The sequence below is a fragment of the Maylandia zebra genome, linkage group LG7, assembly GCF_041146795.1.
Source record: "Maylandia zebra isolate NMK-2024a linkage group LG7, Mzebra_GT3a, whole genome shotgun sequence".
Lineage (NCBI taxonomy): Eukaryota > Metazoa > Chordata > Actinopteri > Cichliformes > Cichlidae > Maylandia > Maylandia zebra.
Window position 1 is genome coordinate 69,095,040 of NC_135173.1, and position 19,473 is coordinate 69,114,512.

At 52.7% G+C, this 19,473-nt stretch overlaps 1 protein-coding gene across 2 annotated transcripts; it reads right to left on the reverse strand.

Annotated features, from left to right (window-relative positions):
* Positions 1-1,190: 1,190 nt before the first annotated feature.
* On the reverse strand, positions 1,191-19,459 carry zfc3h1 (zinc finger C3H1-type containing). 2 transcript variants are annotated; one of them, XM_076887000.1, is made up of 36 exons: positions 18,790-19,459; positions 17,534-17,920; positions 17,293-17,382; positions 16,385-16,524; positions 15,877-16,285; positions 15,549-15,760; positions 15,351-15,474; positions 15,183-15,274; positions 14,910-15,101; positions 14,676-14,834; positions 14,415-14,552; positions 14,186-14,304; positions 13,970-14,110; positions 13,715-13,889; positions 13,411-13,539; positions 12,361-12,981; positions 12,172-12,281; positions 11,962-12,093; positions 6,255-6,376; positions 6,074-6,175; positions 5,864-5,995; positions 5,609-5,786; positions 5,349-5,535; positions 5,027-5,215; positions 4,553-4,790; positions 4,358-4,463; positions 3,828-4,026; positions 3,657-3,751; positions 3,470-3,580; positions 3,279-3,383; positions 3,039-3,204; positions 2,790-2,890; positions 2,512-2,613; positions 2,384-2,423; positions 2,229-2,291; positions 1,191-1,863 (listed from the first exon to the last, which is right to left on the reverse strand). In XM_076887000.1, the coding sequence occupies exons 1-36, from the start codon at positions 19,313-19,315 to the stop codon at positions 1,738-1,740; spliced, it is 6,258 nt and encodes a 2,085-aa protein (XP_076743115.1). In that variant the 5' UTR covers positions 19,316-19,459; the 3' UTR covers positions 1,191-1,737. The 2 variants fall into 2 exon arrangements, with proteins under 2 accessions (XP_076743115.1, XP_076743116.1); XM_076887001.1 differs by lacking the exons at positions 1,191-1,863; positions 2,229-2,291; positions 2,384-2,423; positions 2,512-2,613 and having other exon boundaries at positions 2,792-2,890; positions 2,963-3,204.
* Between the last annotated feature and the right edge of the window lie 14 nt (positions 19,460-19,473).

Genomic DNA, 19,473 nt, shown 5'->3' on the forward strand with positions numbered 1-19,473 from the left:
CATTGTAGCCACAGCTGCCCTGGGGCGCACTGACAGAGGCGAGGCTGCCGGACACAGGCGCCACCGGGCCCTCTGACCACCACCAGTAGGCAAACACGGGGTTAGTATCTTGCCCAAGGATATTTGGCATGCAGCCAGGAGGCAGCCTGGGATCGAACCACCGACCTTCTGATTAGTGGCTGACCTGCTCTGCCACCTGAGCTACAGCCACCACCAATGTTGTTCATGAGACTAAAGTCAACTCCCTGTGGCAATGTAAATATAATATGGCCAATATTATAGTATTGTCAGATTATTATGATTGATTATATATATATATAGATAGATATACACACACACACACACATATATCACTGACTTTCAGCTTGTGTTTGTATGACTGACTAATTATTAAACATTCGCACATAAATAAGTGACGTCATATTCAGTACTTTAGTTCACTCTTCGGCCGCTCCATCTTATTAGGGAAATTCCACATACATAAATGTAAATTTCTAAACTCAACCCCATCATTTAATTTGGTTTTGATTGAAACTGAATATTACTTAAACTCTCTTAAATTAACTTCCAATAAAAAGGGTTTATCATTGATTGAAATTCATTCAGAAATGTTTAAGGAATGAGCTGTCACAACTTTCAAGTACAAAGTTGTTATGAAGTCTGTCACATTCCCCCCTTTTTTCTTTTTTTTATCCTTTATTTATTTATCCTTCTTATTTCATTGTGCTGTATATTGTTACTCTTATTTGCCTTGTATGTCTACTGTACGAACTGAACTGGAATGACTGACTGTTCGCTTTATCATTTCAATAAAGTTTGGAAAAAAAACTCTTCGGCCGCTCCCTTTTGCCGTATTTTGCGGCAAAATTATCCACATCCACCGCCGCGCTATGAATTGTGGGATATATGGGACCACGAAGCGTGCACCGGACCACGCTTGATATTTGGGGAAATCAACGGCGCATTTGGAGTATGCGTTTGAAGCACACTTTGAATTGGGACAGCCGTCGTCGCGTGGCGGTGACGTAACCGCACTTAAAATGCGTACTTCAAGCGTGCGGTCTCTTAATTGGGACACAGCCAGAGAATCACGTCAAATACGACTGATGTGAATGTGTCACTTCCTGGTTGTGACAGGAAGCCGCTGCTGGAGGAAGTGACACGGAGGCAGTGAAGAGGCACACACCCTCTTATTTTAGAAAATAATTTAATAACAGGTGAATGTAAAAAACATCAGTGGCAGGACGCGCATCTCCTCTGCTGCTAATACTCTTTAATCAGCTGATTGACAAAACAAAAGCACATTGCACATGAGTCTCAGAGGGGCGTGGCCAACAGCGGCGGTGGTCGGTCCAGTCTCTGCATCCGCTCCCTTTCTCGCCGCGTCGCCTCAGTAACACTCAGTTTGTTTAACTAAAGAGTCCACAGACAGGCGACGGCGGCGTCCTCTTGACACACACACACAGGCGCCAAACACACCCTCAGCACCCCCCTCCCCCCGCCGGGTAAATGAGATATAAAAGGGAGGGAAATGACTCCAACTGAAAAGTGAGGAACTAAAGAAAGGTGATGAAGAGTGAGGGCGGCACTCAGCTCTCGATACTTACACTCACACCGACGCGCTCCCGGAGGGGGCGTGGCTTCAGCGGCCGGGGAGGGGGACGTCTGGCTTACCTCGTCTGCTCTCACTCAGTCACCTACAGCCTCTCATTATTGATCTATTATTGATCAGTCTGATCAGCCGTCCTCGCCGAGCGATGGGCCGACGCCCCCGCTCACGCTCACCCCCGCCCGCTGACAGCAGTCCCACAGCCGCCGAAGGCGCTCCGAGGCCCCGCCGTCCGCTGCCTCCAGCAGCAGACGCTACAAGGGTGTGGGGGGGACAAAGGGAGGGATAAACAAAGGTTGGGGGGGGGGTGGGGGGGGGGGCATGCGGGAGGGGGACGGGGACGGAGGGCAGGTGAACATGCTGTATACAGGTGAGTCAAACTGTTTATAGTCACATGGTCATAGAATACGAGGCAGTACAAGCCAATCAGCATGGGCCGACGCCCTATCTGAACAGCTGATCTCAGATCTACTACAGGGCCACACACTCTGACCAATCAGATTCCAGCATTTCTTTTCCCAGTCCAAGTTTTTAGGACCCCCCCCCTTCAGATCTGAGCGCAGCTGTCCAATCACAGCTTGTCTAATGTGATGTCATTATCTGTGTGTGTGTATATTACATGTTTCCACAGGGCTGCGCTCAGTGGGAGGTTCTGCAGGGCCTGCTGGAACATGTGACGCACCTGAAACACAACAAGGGGGCGGAGACAAACACCACTGAGTGCTCAGCTAGACTCCACCCTCTTTTCTTGATTTGATTCAGTCTCAGACTCACCTCAGCTCGCTCCTTTAGCTCCTCCTCCACAGCAATTGCTCTATGAACATACGCACACACACACACACACAATCAGGACGCAGTAATCATTGATCACTGATCTGGCGGGACTGTCGACACGCACTCACATTTTCCAGCTGCTCAGACACTTGGGGGTGTTACCGCTCAGCATCCGGGCCTGGAACTTCAGGTGCTCCACGTTCCCATCCAGCCACTCCTGGTGCAGCAACCTGAGCAGACACACAGCAGTGACATCGCTGATGTGGGCAGAGCTAAACTGTCCCTGCGGTCGGATGATTTAAATCCAACGACAAACAGGAAGTAGATGTATTTTCCATCTCATTACTGGAGTCAAATCACTGACAAGTGGCATTAAGCTCCACCCAGTCCTCCTCCAAGTGTGTACCTGAGGCCCAGCTCAGTGTTATTGGGCATAGTGTAGCACAGTCTCTCCAGAACCAGTGCATGCTGGGATGGCGGCAGGCAGCTCAGGTAAAGCGCGACCACCTGCAGAGGGAGACATGACATCAGCAGACTACAACTACAGACCTGCCGCTGAGCAAGGCAGCGAGCGCTCACATCTGTGTGACGACGGCACGGAGTCGTGACATCACGCAGGTGAAGATGGCGTGTGGCAGCAGACTCGACCTCTGACCTTGTTGTGGAAGCGGTAGCAGCTCCAGAACTCTGCGGCGTTGAAGGGGAGCTCGAGTCTTGAGGGGGTGGTGCTGAGGCAGCGCTGGACCAGGTCTGAGAACGTCCTGGACTGTGAGGCGGCGGTGGCGGCGCGGGCCTGCGGGCTGCAGCTGAACGTCAGGTAACTGCAGAGAGAGGGAAACTGTGAGCAGCGGGCGCGTGCGGTCGAGGAGGAAGTACCTGTGGCAGGTGAACTCACTCCATCCACAGCCTGTGAAGCTCCTCCAGCTGGGTGACCGCCCCCAGTGCGCGCTCAAACGCCTCTGCCGCGTCCTCCACCGAGCCGTGCAGCCACTGCCACCGACTACAACGACAGTGAGCACGTTAACCCTACTGCGCCCGCTTTCATCATCACCGCAGGACGCCATTTATGAAACCTTAAACACCAACCAGTGAATGAGGTGGAGGAAGCTCATCTGCTGGCTCAGCCGCTCCTGCAGCTCCTTCTTGATGACGGGACCTCCCAGCAGCTCGGAGGAAGAGGAGAAGCCCAGGATGTGCCTGAGGGAGGAAGAACAGAGCGCCATCAGCTGTCCGTGCGGACTACAGCTGGGAAGACGGAGGCGTCGGGACGTACCGCAGCACATCTACGGGCGTCCTCGGACTCTGCTCGTCCTCGCAAAGCGACAGCACGAAGCCTCTGAACAGCGGCGTGATGGCGCCCGCCTCCTCCTGTGGACACAGAGACTGTTCTTAGCGTCGAGAGGCGGAGCTTAAACTTTATTCACAGACTCACGGTCGAGCTCACCTGAGCCATGAGGAACTTGCAGCAGTGGTAGAAGACCTCGGCGTTGTGGGGGCATTCGGCCAGAGCGTGGAGCCACATGCTGACCGCCCGGTCGCCGCTCCCGCCGTGCAGGTGGAGGTCGGCCACAGCGTCTCGCAGAACGCACGACTCGGGACAGAACTCGAGCAGCGACTCGCACAGCGCGACGCCCTCGCTGTACCTGCGCACACACACAGCGAGGCGCTTCATAGACCACGATGTCACCGAGCACAAACAGATTTGACCTTTGACTTCACAGCTGTTCACAAACCTGACACGATGACATCACACGAGAGAACAAACATGGCGCACTCCGCACTGACCTCACAGGTGACCTCGCGTCACCACACCTGCTCCTCTGGTCAGGTACGGTGCGGCTCACTAACCGTGTGGCGAGCGTGACGAGGTCAACCGACCAATCACAGAGTCAGAGCGGTCTGAGGTGGGCGGGGCTCTGATTACTCGAATGTTCATCCCGCTTCCTCACAGTGTGATGTCAGCAGCGAGCTCACCTTTGTAGCAACTTGTAGAGGAAGATGAGGTTGGTGTGCAGAGGAAGGCAGGCCAGCGTCCCCTCGCTGTCAGATGCGTGGTCGTCGCTGCACTGACGGACGCCATCTGAGAGGAAACAGTCACACAGGAAGTGGAAACCAGTTAAGCTTAGGGAGACAAGAACCTCGCGTGTCTGCTGGGTCGCAATGCCATACCTTGGAAGAGAGCGATGAGGATGTCGGCAGGCGTGCTGATGTCCTGCGGCGTCCTCCATGGCAGCAGGAACGGCTCCCTGCTGACTACACGGGACGGGCCGGACTCCGCGGGGTCATACAGGCACGCCGGCAGTCGGTCGAACTCCGTCAGGTGGATGTAGGAGAGCCAGAGCAGCGCCCGGTCGGCGGCCATCAGGTGGTCGGCGATGCTCCGGTCCTGAGGTGACTTCAGAGCGTTCTGAGAGGAGAAATCCAGACAGCAGATGTCACGTCACATTAGTCCCGCCCTCTGGAATACAGGTGACAGCCAGTCATGTGGCCCCCAACATGGCTGCACACTGACGTAAACAGCTGTGTTTGTTGTTTGTTTTTTTAGGAACCTGATTCTTTAAACTCTGTGAAAAATGTTCGTCCCACTCTGACGTTACGTTTGTGGTGCACAGCGTGAGGCAGGTGCCCGAGGTCGCGGCTCACCTGCAGGACGGCGAGCGCGCTCTCCAGCCGGCCCGTGAACAGGCTCAGCTGGACTCTGTAGAGCAGCGCCTCCATCAGCTCGAAGGACAGCATCTCTGTGACTCCAGACGACGCCTCGGCGAGGAGGAACTGCAGCAGACGCTCGCACACGTAGTCTTTCCCTTCAAATGAGCTCTCCAGGTTCAGGTACTGAGCAGCAGAGGTCAGAGGTCATTATGACATTTACCTGATAAACAACGATAAACCCACCAACGCGCCACTGTTAGCCCACTGAGCTGTGCGGTGAGCTAGCGGCTCCTGCAAGCAAACCACGCTCACTTACGTTCCACCACACTCTGTAGTCAGGGGCGTGCTCCACCGCCATCTCGCACATCTCCTGCACCTCCTCCCGGCTGCCCCGCCTGGAGAACAAGGACAGGTAATGGCTCCACACCTCGGGATTATCGCAGTTGCTCTCCAAAGCGCGTGACAGCGTGTTCAGGGCGGCTTCCAAACACTCTGCCGCAGAGCTGCAGGGGACAGATTCAAGGTTAAAGGGGGTGGAGCTCCGCAGCACAGACCTTGAGGTAGGCGGGGACTTACGTCTCGCTCTGACTGAGGTATTTGAAGGCGAGCTTGATCCACAGCTGAGTGTCTCGGGGGCTCTCCAGGACGCTGGCCTCCAGGTTGGCGATGTCGTCCGTCTCACTGATGAAGTAGCGTTTGTCCTCCGAGGTGACGCACGCGTCCAGAGCAGAGAGGCCGGCGTGAGCGCCGCTGTCTGCACGCACACAGACACACGTGAGCTCACTCAGACCTGCCACGGAGGAAACGACGAAATCCTCCCCGTTCACTAACCTCTGCCAGGTGTCACGTGACCGGCCGCCATCCCCTCGTCGCCGCTGCCGTCGTCCTCGGGACTGAGGTCACTTTGCGTCGATGGCTTCGGCCTCCACCTCCTCGCATCCTTGTAGGTGGTGTAGGGCGGGACTGAAGATGGAGGGGACAGGTGAGAAGCACGGAAGCGGCTGGAGCAGTGGGCGTAACGTTACGGGAATGCTGACCTACCGTGGCGCTTGCTTTCGTTGACTTTGCTGACGAGGAGGACGGCCTTCTGGTCGACGCCCATGCGGTCCTTGTTAGAGCCGAACAGCCTCTTCATGTACTTCTCTGCAAACAAACACAAACACCTGAGCTTCCACGTGACACACCTGCCGACCACCAGACCGAGGCTTCGCACCCACCGCACCTGTGGCGGCGCACACGTCCTCGTCCGAGCTGCCGTCGGAGCAGCCGATCAGCGACAGGTCGTAGGACAGGATGTCCTGGAAGAGCTGGTTCCCGCTCAGAGTGCAGTTCCTCATGTGCTGCCTGCGGCGCAGAGGGACAAACATTAAACAGGAAGAGCTACAGACTCAGGCGGGTAACATTATCGTCACGGTAACAGGGCGACACATCACGCAAACGTGCCGCTGCGTTGTTTTACTTTGTGGTGTGACGTCCACCAGCGATCATCGGGGTGTGTGCACACTCAGCGGTCAGGCTCAGGAATATAACCCGCACGTGCCCGCCGTGAGGTTTCACAAAGACATGCAGTGATTCTAGTTGCTCCGTGTTGCTGGTTAACCAGCTTTTATCCGACTGTTCAAACTTTAAACTGTTCTTCTCTCTCTGCTGATGCCGGCTATATCTTTTGGTGCTCATAACTTTCACACTAGGGCTGGGCCATATTATACCGTTCACGGTAATACCGGTATAATGTTAGGCAACGATAGGAAAATGAAATATCGCGATAGAATGAGTAAAACGCGCATGCGCAGTGGCTTTGTTTTCATACGCACATGGCCGATTGTTGAGTGAAACAGATGAACCAGAACTGGTTTGTAAAAACTAACCCAACTTCCGTGATGTGGAACTGGTTTGGTGTTTGTCCGTCAGATACACAACAAAGCACATTTTTTTGCAGAACATGCAAGCGGCCGTTGTTATTGTCGTATTTGTCGGACTAAGATGCTCTTAAATCTGGGAGTAATCTGGGTCCTAAACTCCGTATGCTTCAGGTCAAACAACACTGCAGCATCACTGAGAGTTAAAAACTGTCTAAATTCTTTCATCTTTAATAAAACGTTCAGCATTGCTGCTTTACCAGGTGTAACTATAAAGTTTAACTTCCAGGCATCCATGAAAACAAAAGTTATTACATTTAACGGAATTAGAAGTTAGCAGGAAGCTAGCAGAAGTTAGCTCGCTAGTTTCGCTAGTTAGCTAAGCATGATATAGCATGTTCTGACTGAGAGATTTCTGAAAAAAATCAAACGTACAGCTCTGCTATCACTTCCAACATAAATGAAGACAGGAAACTAAACAGCAGTGACGTTTGTAGGGTTACTGAAGTTGGGCTAGCTGGTATATAATGATGTGCTACGTGATCGCTAGCGACACAGCTATGTTAGCATAACATAAACAGTGAAGGAGGACGATCACCAACACTTTTCCACTTATAAAAGTTAACGTGAAGGTTCCTGATGGATAGAGACAAATGCAATCGCATGGCAGGATGCTGTAAACGGACCAAACTTCAGTCAGGAGAACAACTGAGATAATCCATCCACAATACGAGGTTAGTCATTCATATACTGCAACAACATGGGAATAGAGCAGCTGCCAGAGAATTCAACATTAATGAATCAATGGTACAGAAGTGGAGGAAGCAAGAAGAATGAGTTTAATAAAGTTTGATTTATCTGACTGCTTTGTTTCGCTTAATGTGCCTTACAGTGGGGCAAAAAAGTATTTAGTCAGCCACCGATTGTGCAAGTTCCCCCACTTAAAATGATGACAGAGGTCAGTAATTTGCACCAGAGGTACACTTCAACTGTGAGAGACAGAATGTGAAAAGAAAAATCCATGAATCCACATGGTAGGATTTGTAAAGAATTTATTGGTAAATCAGGGTGGAAAATAAGTATTTGGTCACCTCAAACAAGGAAAATCTCTGGCTCTCACAGACCTGTAACGTCTTCTGTAAGAAGCTTTTCTGTCCCCCACTCGTTACCTGTATGAATGGCACCTGTTTGAACTCATCATCTGTATAAAAGACACCTGTCCACAGCCTCAAACAGTCAGACTCCAAACTCCGCCATGGCCAAGACCAAAGAGCTTTCGAAGGACACCAGGAAAAGTATTGTAGACCTGCACCAGACTGGGAAGAGTGAATCTACAATAGGCAAGCAGCTTGGTGTGAAAAAATCAACTGTGGGAGCAATCATCAGAAAATGGAAGACATACAAGACCACTGATAATCTCCCTCGATCTGGGGCTCCACGCAAGATCTCATCCCGTGGGGTCAAAATGATCATGAGAACGGTGAGCAAAGATCCCAGAACCACACGGGGGGACCTGGTGAATGACCTGCAGAGAGCTGGGACCAAAGTAACAAAGGTCACCATCAGTAACACACTACAACGGCAGGGAATCAAATCCCGCAGTGCCAGACGTGTTCCGCTGCTGAAGCCAGTGCATGTCCAGGCCTGTCTGAAGTTTGCCAGAGAGCACATGGATGATACAGCAGAGGATTGGGAGAATGTCATGTGGTCAGATGAAACCAAAGTAGAACTTTTTGGTATAAACTCAACTCGTCGTGTTTGGAGGAAGAAGAATACTGAGTTGCATCCCAAGAACACCATACCTACTGTGAAGCATGGGGGTGGAAACATCATGCTATGGGGCTGTTTTTCTGCCAAGGGGACAGGACGACGGATCCGTGTTAAGGACAGAATGAATGGGGCCATGTATCGTGAGATTTTGAGCCAAAACCTCCTTCCATCAGTAAGAACTTTGAAGATGAAACGAGGCTGGGTCTTCCAACATGACAATGATCCAAAACACACCGCCCGGGCAACAAAGGAGTGGCTCCGTAAGAAGCATTTGAAAGTCCTGGAGTGGCCTAGCCAGTCTCCAGACCTCAACCCCATAGAAAATCTGTGGCGGGAGTTGAAAGTCCGTGTTGCTCGGCGACAGCCCCAAAACATCACTGCTCTCGAGAAGATCTGCATGGAGGAATGGGCCAAAATACCAGCTACTGTGTGTGCAAACCTGGTAAAGACCTATAGTAAACGTTTGACCTCTGTTATTGCCAACAAAGGTTATGTTACAAAGTATTGAGTTGTATTTTTGTTATTGACCAAATACTTATTTTCCACCCTGATTTACCAATAAATTCTTTACAAATCCTACCATGTGGATTCATGGATTTTTTTTTCACATTCTGTCTCTCACAGTTGAAGTGTACCTCTGGTGCAAATTACTGACCTCTGTCATCATTTTAGGTGGGGGAACTTGCACAATCGGTGGCTGACTAAATACTTTTTTGCCCCACTGTATAATCCCGTGCACCTTATGGTCCGAAAAATGTGTACTGCACACTGCAGTTTAATGTTGCAAAGCACCTCTTTTTAACTTCAGTGGATATTATACATGGTTATGCTCAGGATATGTCAGCCCATTTCTACTGGAAATGCCTTTTGGTTAAATTTTCAGCAAGGAATTTGCATTTGCACTGTTAAATTTTTATAAAGCTTTAATGTACATAAAAACCAGCTTCTTGTTTAAGTGAAAATAAATGGAAGGTTGTCTTTTTGCACTAGTAATGTTGTGGAGTTGTATTTTGTCTCGCATCAATTATATCGTCAGTTATATCGTTATCGCAAATTTTCAAATATATATCGTGATAAATATTTTTGGCCATATCGCCCTGATCTATTTCACACTTTTTAAAATATTAAGATTTCTATGCCGTTCTTTGGCCCATTAAAATGAATGAACAAGCGTAGAGCTGGGCGATAGAACGATGACGATATGTATCGCGAAATAACTTTTTCTCGATAGAAAAATTATTGTGATAGACCTCGCCGCTCTTGTCCTCTTAAAAAAAAGAAAAAAAAGAAGGACAGCCAATCCAAATGAAGTAGCGCAGAGCCGAACCAATCACAGCCGCAGTGTCACGTCACGTGACTTGTTACGTACAGCACAAGTGCCAAGCCGCACGTGTGTATTTGTTTTGGGAAGCAGCCAGCCGCCGTGCCGCCGGGTAATGGAGGAAATGAGTGTGCCGACTAGAGAAACATCAACCGAGAGCGTGACCGAAGGTTACCGAAGAGAAAACAGATGATGGTTCCAATGCCGGAGAGATTGTCGAACGGAAGAGCCACAGAAGCTCCGCAGTGTGAAGGTATTTCTGCTATTTCAAGTCTGACAAAAACAGAGCAGCCACTGTAAATGTGCCGAAAGCAAGTCTGGAAATACGATAAAGCGGTGCAGCTCAGTCTCTGACTGGAAGCGCTGATTCATCATTCGGCTTTTGTCAGACTAAAGTAACTGTTAAAACTGTTTGAAAAGCTCAGCTATACAACAAGGAGAGATTGAGAATTTCCTTTTAGTTCTCAGTTTATTTGATATTGACAAAAGTTAGTCAGTTTTGTCTGTTATTCTGTAAAACAAACTAAGATTTATTTTTAGAATTAATATTTTGTTTCTAAGTGGAATTGACAGTTTAGTCTGTTTCGTTTGTTCTATTTTGAAACTTAAACGCTTTAGCGGCTGCCTTTTGTGTAGTTTGCAATATTTGCCTTTATTTATCTGAAAAAGTCTCATGTTCCTTAAGTACATCTACCCTGTTGAACTTATTATGGGAAATAAATATTTAAATAAAAACAAGCTGCTGATTATTTCACATTTTACTTGTGAGCAACGGCACATTTAAATCTTACAAATATAGTTATTTGGCTGATATCGTGATAGATATCGTTATCGCCTGAAATGAAAAACACATATCGTGATATGAAAAAAACCGCCCAGCTCTAAACAAGCTCAGTGCGATGAGCAGCGGTTCTCAGAGCAGGAGGCCCGGGTTTGAATCTCGCCCGTGGAAACATGTTTCACGAGACAGCTCAGGGAATCGTCTTGTATTTCTGCTAATTCATTACAATTCTGCAATTTTTATGATTTCAGCAGCTCTTCTAATGTGTACTTCAGCTTCTTCAGCTTTTCAGCAGATTCCACTACACGGCATTCACACCGCACTTTCGCAGGAAATGCAACTTTTTCTAGTTTATGTCTGTGAGCACAAAGCTGACACTGGGAGACTTTGTGTCAAAGTAACTGAGGATAAAAACATGAAGCAGACTTTCCTGGCCTGCCTTTTTATAGCAGATAACCTTAAACATATTCTGCAGTCGATCAAACACTGAAGAAAACCATAAATCAACATGTGAACGTTACCTGAGGTTTGATTACAGAAGCTGAGCAATCGTTTAGGTTTAAATTTCTTCAGTTTGAACAGCAGAGATGAGGCTTTGATGTCAAAGTAAAACAGCGAAAGTCATGACGAAGTTCATCAAACGTGAAGCTCAGTTTGATCTGCTTTTGCTGCTGGTTCAGTGAACTTGGGTTAGAATAATGATAATGATAATAATGATAATAATGATGATAATAATGATAATAATAATAATGATAATAATGGATTGCATTTATATAGCGCTTTTCGGGACCCCTCAAAGCGCTTTACAACACCACTATTCATTCACTCTCGCATTCACACTGGTGGAGGCAGCTACAGGTGTAGCCACAGCTGCTCTGGGCAGACTGACAGAGGCGAGGCTGCCATATCGTGCCATCGGCCCCTCTGGCGGTTAGAGTGATGCAACCTGCAGCTTCAGGATCTGTGAGCTTTTGGCCTTCAGCCCGACGGCGTGTCTGTGGACGTGCCATCAGGTGAAAGATCCACGCTCTGTTTTTACATCCTCGTAGCTGCTCTCACTTACTGCTTTAGCTGTTTGTTGAAATATTTCCTGAGCTTTAACCGGAGATACATTTAAATGCAAAAATCGATTCAGGATTTAATGAATTGATATCACGTTATTCAAATAGTTTGTTTTGTTGTTTTACACCCCGCTCACCATCTGCAGCCGTCGTCGTTGCACGTTCCCGTGAGGTCGAAGCGGCAGAAGCACTTCTTTGCTTCGATGGCGTTGCTGTACGTCACCGAGCTCAGAGACAGCTTCTCCTTGGTCCTGTAGTACGGGCTGAACCTGAGCGGGAGGACACAGCTGTGAGCCGACCGCACAGACCACATACGAGCTCTGCTGCTGTCGGTACGACGGAGCTACCTGTAGGACCTGAAGGCCAGCAGAGGGCTGTGGTACGGTCCGAAGGGAAGCGGCCTCAGCTCCAAGCCGCCCGACGAACTCACCGCTGTCTCCACCTCAGCCGGAAACACCTGGATGACCGGACACACAGAGCGTTAGCGTGAAATTCCCCCGAGACCTTCAGCTGCCCCTCTGACAGTCTCCGCTCACCTGTGCAGCGAGGGCGGGGTCCACGTCCTCCCCCAGCACCTGCAGCTCCATCAGCAGCAGATCTCCCAGAGGTGTCTTCTGTCTGTACAGCCGCTGCAGGGCGTCCACGTCCAGCCCCGCGAACATCTCGGCAGGAAGCTCCACGCCTGTCGAGCCACTGGGCAGCGCCTTCACGGGCTTGGCGGCAGTGCCGACGTCTTTGGGCGGAGCCGAGCTCGTGGCGTCCAGGTGGGGTTTGGTGAAGGAGCAGCTGGACTGACGGAAGGAGGAGCGACGGCCGCCTCTGGCCGCAGCAGCGGGCGCAGGTTCTGGTTCGTGATCCTCGGCCTCCGCGGGGTCCTCGCTGTCCAGCGTCAGCTTGTCCTGGGAGAGGTCGTGCAGCGAGGGCTGCGGCGGCGGCTGGACCTGAGGGTCCGGGGGCGTGGCGGATCGCAACGGCGGCTCTACGGGGAGCTCTGGCAGGACGCCTTTGTTTCGCAGCACCTGCGCCTCCTTCAGCTTCTGGATCTTCAGCGCGTACTCGGACTCGAGCTGCTGCAGTCGTTGCTTCTGAGCGATGAGCTCGGCAAAGTGGCGCTCAGAACCGCGGGGCGCTGCGTCACGCCGCGGCAACTTGCTGAGCTGGAAAGGATAACGTTACGCAGGGTAAACACACCTGCACACAGCGGCGCTCCATCAGAGCTTTCTTATAGTTTTATCGGCGGGTGCATGTAACCACCAACGCCTCTGAATCCATGGTTACCGGCGCCGTGAGGAGCTGCGTGAGCGCAAGCGTCCTCTGTAACAGCCCGAGTTCGTTTAGCCAGCGCCTCCCCACTGTGGGTCCCACCCTGATCCTTGCCTCAGCTGTTCATTAGCTGACTGGATGGGTAATTAGCTTTATTAGCTAACCAGCCAGCTAACTACAGCTAACTGCCTCACCTGTAAGTTTCAACAGCAATTCTTCATGCAACTGTTTTTTCAGAATAAAAGCCTCTCTGGCTGAGTGTTTCTCTGCTGAGGAGACAAACACACAACCTGCAGGTTCCACAGAGAAACAGGAAGACTCACCGCGGGCCGGCTGGAGTCCGCTCGCCGTTTGGGCGCCCTGCCGGCGGCCAGGTGAGCCTGCACCAGCTCCTGCTCCAACCGCACCGCCACCGTCTTCTTCACGGAGACCCGCTGCTCCACCCGGTGGACCTGCAGAGGACGTGGAGGCGGTCAAACGACACCAAACAAAGAGACTTCACAGCAGCCAGGAGGAGTCTGAGCTTCATGTCCTGCATCTGAGTGCCGCCGTGCTGACGCCACATTGGGGTCGTGTAGATTTAAGAGAAACACCCAACAGCGAGTTGGGGCGGTAAACTTGGCGTACCTGCTCGCGCAACTTCCTGAGGAGCGTCTTGTTGGCGCCGACGATCCTCTCCGACGCCTGCAGCTGCTCCCTCAGTTTGGCCACTTTGGCCTCGGCGGCCTTCAGCGACTCGTTCTTCTTCAGCTCCTGCTGCAGCAGGTGTCGCAGCACGGCCTCGTCTCTCTGCAGCAGCTCCCTGAGGGCAGCAGACTCCCACAGTCAAAGCGGCGCCACCGAAAACCTCACACCAGCTCCCGGTGTGTTTTAAGATCTCACCTGTGTTTGCTGAGCTTCAGCTCGGCCTCGCTCAGCTTCAGCTCCACCGCTGGCTTCAGGGAGGAGTCGATGGAGTCTGCAGTGGCGGGCGAGGCGGAGCCACGAGGGCTCTGTTCCTTCATCATCCTCTGCCTCTCCCTGCTGTGAGCGTGCACACCCACAGAGTTAGTAAAAGTCTTTGTGTGTGTGTGTGTTTGAGAGAGGTCACGTGGGTACCTGGCGATCTCCTCTTTGAGTAGGCGGTACTCGGCCTTCTTGGCGTCAGGCAGAGCCTCTGGCGTTCGGACCGGGTTGTTCTCCTTCTCAGAGGCCGACGCTCCTTTTGGCTTCGCCGCCTGAGAAATAAGAAGTTCAGAGTCGTGACATCATCACGCAACGCCGCAGACACATTCCGGCTGCACAACGATCGTCGTCGTGCCCGGACGGTTCAGGTGAACGCACTCACCTCCACCGTCCTTCGGGCCTCTTTGATCATGAACTCCAGGCCGCCAAACACCGCCTGCGATGAGCTGCAGGCGTCCATGTCCGAGTCGCTGTCGTCAGAGTCGTTGAGAGAAACCACCACCGTCTTATGTCTGGGCAGCTGGGCAGACAGGTGAGGGGCAGACAGGTGAGGGGCAGACAGGTGAGGGGCAGACAGGTGAGGGGCAGTTTCAGGCTCCATGTTTGTTTCTAAATAAGGAGCGGTGTGCAGCGAGCCTCTTACCACAAGCGGTGCTCTGGCGGCGAGGTGTGCTCTGGCGGCCTTGTTTGGGCGGGGCTGAGGCACCGTGTTCAGACTGACCGTGCTCAGGTTTCCTCTGGGTGGAGGCTGAAGGTCTGCAGGGGGAGGCCCACCTGGAGAAGGAGGAGCGCTGGAGCTCTTCTGCAGAGAGAAAATCATCATCATCATCATCATCAGCACAATCTAAACATGACATCATCACGTGACGCCGCGGACCTCCGAGACCACCACCCTCTTGTTGGCCATAGACATCAGGCAGGTCTCCCTGAGGAGCATCTCCTCCTCCTCCTCTTCATCAGCAAATGGAGGTTTTGGGGGGGGCTCCAGCTCATCTGGGGGAGGGGGGAGGGGAGGAGGGGGTGGAGGAATGGCGGAGAGCAGTGGGGGGAGGAAGGGCTGCGAGAATTCCTGAGGGGTGGAAAGAAAAAAAACCAGACATCAGCGAGCTCCTCGGAAGGTAACCGTGGTGATGAGGAGGAGGGGGCGTACCATTCCGAAAGGAACGGGGTCGGCGCCGTACAGGTGAGGGATGCACGCCGCCTCCTCCACAGACAGCAGGTTGCTGTGCGTTGGCGACGGGACTGAAACGCAGACAAACCAGTTTAAACGGGAAACAGGAAGTGAAAGGTGCGTCAGGTGCACCTCCTGCCCCCTTACCTGGCGAGCCCGTCTCACTGTCCGTGTCCATCGCCACCTCGTCGTAGTTGTCGTACTGGTAGAGGTTCCCCGAGGTGTCCAGGCCCGGCTTGCCTGCAGACTTGCGGTGGTCCCGGTCCCTGGACTGAGCAGACACAGGTGAGTCAGCACAGGTGAGAGTCAGGTGACCACACTGGGCGTGCGCACACGGCACCTTACCTTGCTGCGCGTCCTCTTCCTCCCACCCACCAGTTTCATGAAGCGGTTATATTGTTCGTCCTGGTTGGACAGGTCGCGTATTCGCCGGATCTCGTCCTCCCGCTTGCGGCGCTCCTCCTCCTCCTGCCGTCGCTTCTCCTCCTGCTCCCTCTGCTGCTGCAGCTTCCACGTCCTCACCTGCTGCTTCCTGAACGCCTGCTTTGCCACCGAAACTGTGAGACACGTCACACAGGAACACTCAGAGCCAATCAGAGCTGGCCGCTGTTTTTCCGCTTCACTTCTAAGCGTGCTCACATTTAAGGCGGCACAGCCCGCACATCTGTCTCACCTGGGCTGATCTTCTTGGTGATGTGAGCCTTCCCCGGGGGGCGGGCCCTCTCCAGCGGGCCTTTAGGTCCGGCTTTAGGACACGGCTTGAGTCTGTCTCTGTCCTGAGGTCTGGGCCCGGTCTTGTTTCGCTCGCGGTCCCTGTCCTGAGGTTTGGACCTGGTCCTGGTCCTCTCTGTGGCGGCTGCGGCAGTGGAAGCAGACCTGGTGGTGACCCTCTGCCTGGCGGGTGGGGCGGCCCCGGGGCCTGAGCTCTTCTCCTGAGTGGCTTTAGTGATGCGTTCTTTGCTCCGCCTCATCACCTGCTGCTCCTTCTGCTGCCACTTCTTACTGGCCGACTGCAGAGCGAGGAGACGCAGCTGCAGCTCTGACAGCTCCTCCTCCTCCACCACCACCACCTTCTCCGTGGCCTGACCACACACAGAGGAGACGTAACGTGACACAAACCAAACGCCATCGAAGCGAACGGCTGAATCTTTTCCCTGCGGGTAGCAGCTGCACGGCCTCACCTTGTCTGGAGAGTCCTCGCTGGACGCCGACGACTCGCTGGGACACGGCGGCGGCGGTTTCTCCTGCTCCTCCATGATGCACGGGTCACACGGCCTCTCGTCTGCGGGCTCTCCTCCTTCTGCTCGCTGTTCTCCCTCACCTGGACACACATTGCACAGGAAGTGAAAACACAGCGTCTTCATCAAAGGTCGCCTGCTCCTCACTGCACGGTGCTAATCAAACTCTGGTTTGGGGGCCGTGAGGGGACTCTGCAGGGTGAACCGGCGTGCGTTGTCACAGTTTTCACTGCTGCATGAACCGAAGATCCCGGCAACATGACGACCTTCAGTTCCATCGTTAAAAGGCTCATTTTTTAGATTCGTTCTGGCAGAAAGAGGCGAATACCCTGTCATCCTGTTACAGCTGCGGGGAAGAAGGTGGAACTTCCTGTTTAGTGACCCTTTAAAGGACAAACAGCTGAGCTGAGCCTTGCACTGGGCCTCTCACGGTCCTGACACACACCTGGCACCTGGACCGTCAGGGTTCAGACACTGAGGCCGTACCCAGACTGCAGAAGCGTTTGTCACACTCGGGCCGAGACATCCCCAGCTGACCTCCGGAGCACCATCTGGTGTTAGCTAGCTCGTGAGAACTTGAGCTTTTTCTAAGAGCTCGCGCCGTGTGAGCTTGTAATACCTGAAAAATCTCTCTGCCCCATTAAAGTGACAGAACAGCGAAGTGGACAGATCAGCAGGTCACATGTGCGACATCAGCAGAATCCCACAGCGCCCCCTACTGTTGCAGTAATAAGCAATGTGGCAACCAACCCCGGTCCACCCTACAGTGAAACGTCCTTTCAGAGGATCAATCGGAGAGTCTGCTGCATCGGTACGGTGTACACTCGTGCCGGCGGCCTCAGTCTGCTCACCGCCGCTCTCGCGCGTCCCCTCTTCTGCTTCTTTGGCACCTTTTCCTTCCAATTCTGCTCCGTTATCTGTGATTGGCTGATCCCCTTCACCTGTTGACACACAGAACAGGAAGCTGTAGAAACACTTTACACAGCAAACAGGAAGTGATTGGTCCTCAACATGGTTTAAGTCGCCAAACAGGTAAAAAGGGGCGCGTCTACAGCTGCGATGTGAAAGCAAACATTCGGATAACGAACTCACCATCAGGCTTCGCCCACTTCTTCTGCAGCTCGTCCAGGTCGGCCGGCGTGGGGAGTTTCTGACGAAGCGGTTTGATGTTGAAGGCCTGGAACACTTTCTTCCTCTCCAGCTCCGACACCTCGTCCGCGGCTGCTGCCGGACTCAGAGCCAGGCCCGGTTCAGCTTTGGTGTCCGTTAGAGCGGCGGCTACGCACTCCACCACGTCGTCCCTGACTGGTGACGTCCGTGGCTCCAGGGCCATCGTCTCCTCTTTGCGGATGCACTCGAGTTCGATCTGGATCTGTTTGTATTTGGACAGCAGATCCTCGAAGGACTCGTCACCACTGCTCTCCGGCCTGGGAGCGCCGTGAGCCACCTTCCTGAGCCGGTTCCTCCCGAGAGGTTTCTCTGAGGTCTGCATTAAAGAACGCTGATCAAGAATTACTGACCAACAGGGATCAATACTCATTTCATTTTTAAAGTCATGATTTAAAAGAAAAAATATTAAAAAATAAAATTTTCAAAAAGACTTAAATCTTTGCTACCAACGAAAAGCTTCATTTTTAAGAATGTGTAAAATTAAAAAACGAACAAATTAAGAAATCCTCACAAAAAAAATGTCCATGTAAAAGAAGCAAATTTCTCCTATCATCGGATTATTGATCGCAGATCAAATGGCAGAAAACTCGCAGCCCTCTGAAAACTAATCAAAGCTTTCTCAATTATGGAACTCATGATGTCAGTTCGTCAGCTGAACCTTTGATTATTGGCTTCACATCCAAACATTATTTATTAACGCACTGTGTGTGTGTATTTGTAGTTTGTAGAAGGCTGACCTCTAAGCTGTTTGTTATACACTGCACCATCTTTCATCTGTAACACTAAAACTCCGCTTGTGGGATCAATAAAGTATTGATCTATTGATTTGGGCTTTTCACAGCTGTCTTCAAGATCTTTTCAATATGATCGATCAATCAATACACGAACGAGGAAATAATCGATCACTGATGTAACCGTGTAGCGGATGAATGAGGACAGCTGATGGGGGAGTCGCAACCACACATACGTCATCACAGCGCCGGTTTCGTTTCCTGCTGTCACGCACGCACCTGGTGGAGTGTGAAACGTGAACCAGTCGAAGCCCAGAACACTCACAGATCAATGGGCTGTTCATTAAACCAATATGTAATCAATGAAACCCTGACCGGCTCCTCGCGGGCTGCCTAATTCAATCACCGTCCCGGGGGAGAGGGCACGTGACACAGCAGAAAGGATACGCTTCCTCGCGGGGGAGCTGTGGCTCTCTCCGGGCAGGTACCGTCCGGGAGGCGGCCTGCTGTTGCCCCCCCGGCCGCCCCGGCTCCAGCCCCCGGGGCCTCCGTTCGGCATGCCGCGGTGCCGGAAGCGTCCCAGTGCGCCGTGGCTCCGCTCCCAGAAGCTGGACCGCGGCCCGGGCTCCCCGTGAGAGCCGAGCCCGGGAGGCTGCTGCTGCGGTGGCGGGGAGGGAGGCCGGTCGGGCCCGCTCGGCCCGCACTGCTGCCGGTGGCCGGGCGGGAATGGGCCGTGAGGGCCGAGGCTGTAGGGCATGAGGTGGCGGAAGTCCGGCGGCGGGTGGCCCAAGTGCGGCGGCGCGCCGTGCGGGTGCTTGTGCGGCTTTCGCGGCCGAGGAGGAGCACCGCCACGGGGCCTGCTCCCATCCCCCCGCCGTGGAGGCGCTCTCTCCTCGGTGTCATCATCGCAGATCTCTCCGTCTTCTAGCTCCCCGTCCTCCGCGGGGGATCGGTTCGGAACGTCTACGTCCATGTTGGGGTGACCGTCTGCAGCTCCCTGCTGGGGCCAAACTCAGGGGCGGGACCAGGAGCTCATTCCGCGGCTCTGAAGCAGCTTCGCGGAGGTTCTCTCCGCTCTGACCGTTAGCTCTCTGTTAGCGCTCTGCTAGCTCCGCTGCTACCAACAATCAC

What these genes read in the sequence shown, in the direction of transcription:
- zfc3h1 (XM_076887000.1), bottom strand. Translation starts at nt 19,315, where the DNA reads ATGGACGTAGACGTTCCGAACCGATCCCCCGCGGAGGACGGGGAGCTA. An exon ending in TCAGGAAGTTGCGCGAGCAG is followed by an intron (nt 13,540 to 13,714) that starts GTACGCCAAGTT and finishes CGTCCTCTGCAG; the next exon opens with GTCCACCGGGTGGAGCAGCG. An exon ending in GCAAGTTCCTCATGGCTCAG is followed by an intron (nt 3,752 to 3,827) that starts GTGAGCTCGACC and finishes CTGTGTCCACAG; the next exon opens with GAGGAGGCGGGCGCCATCAC.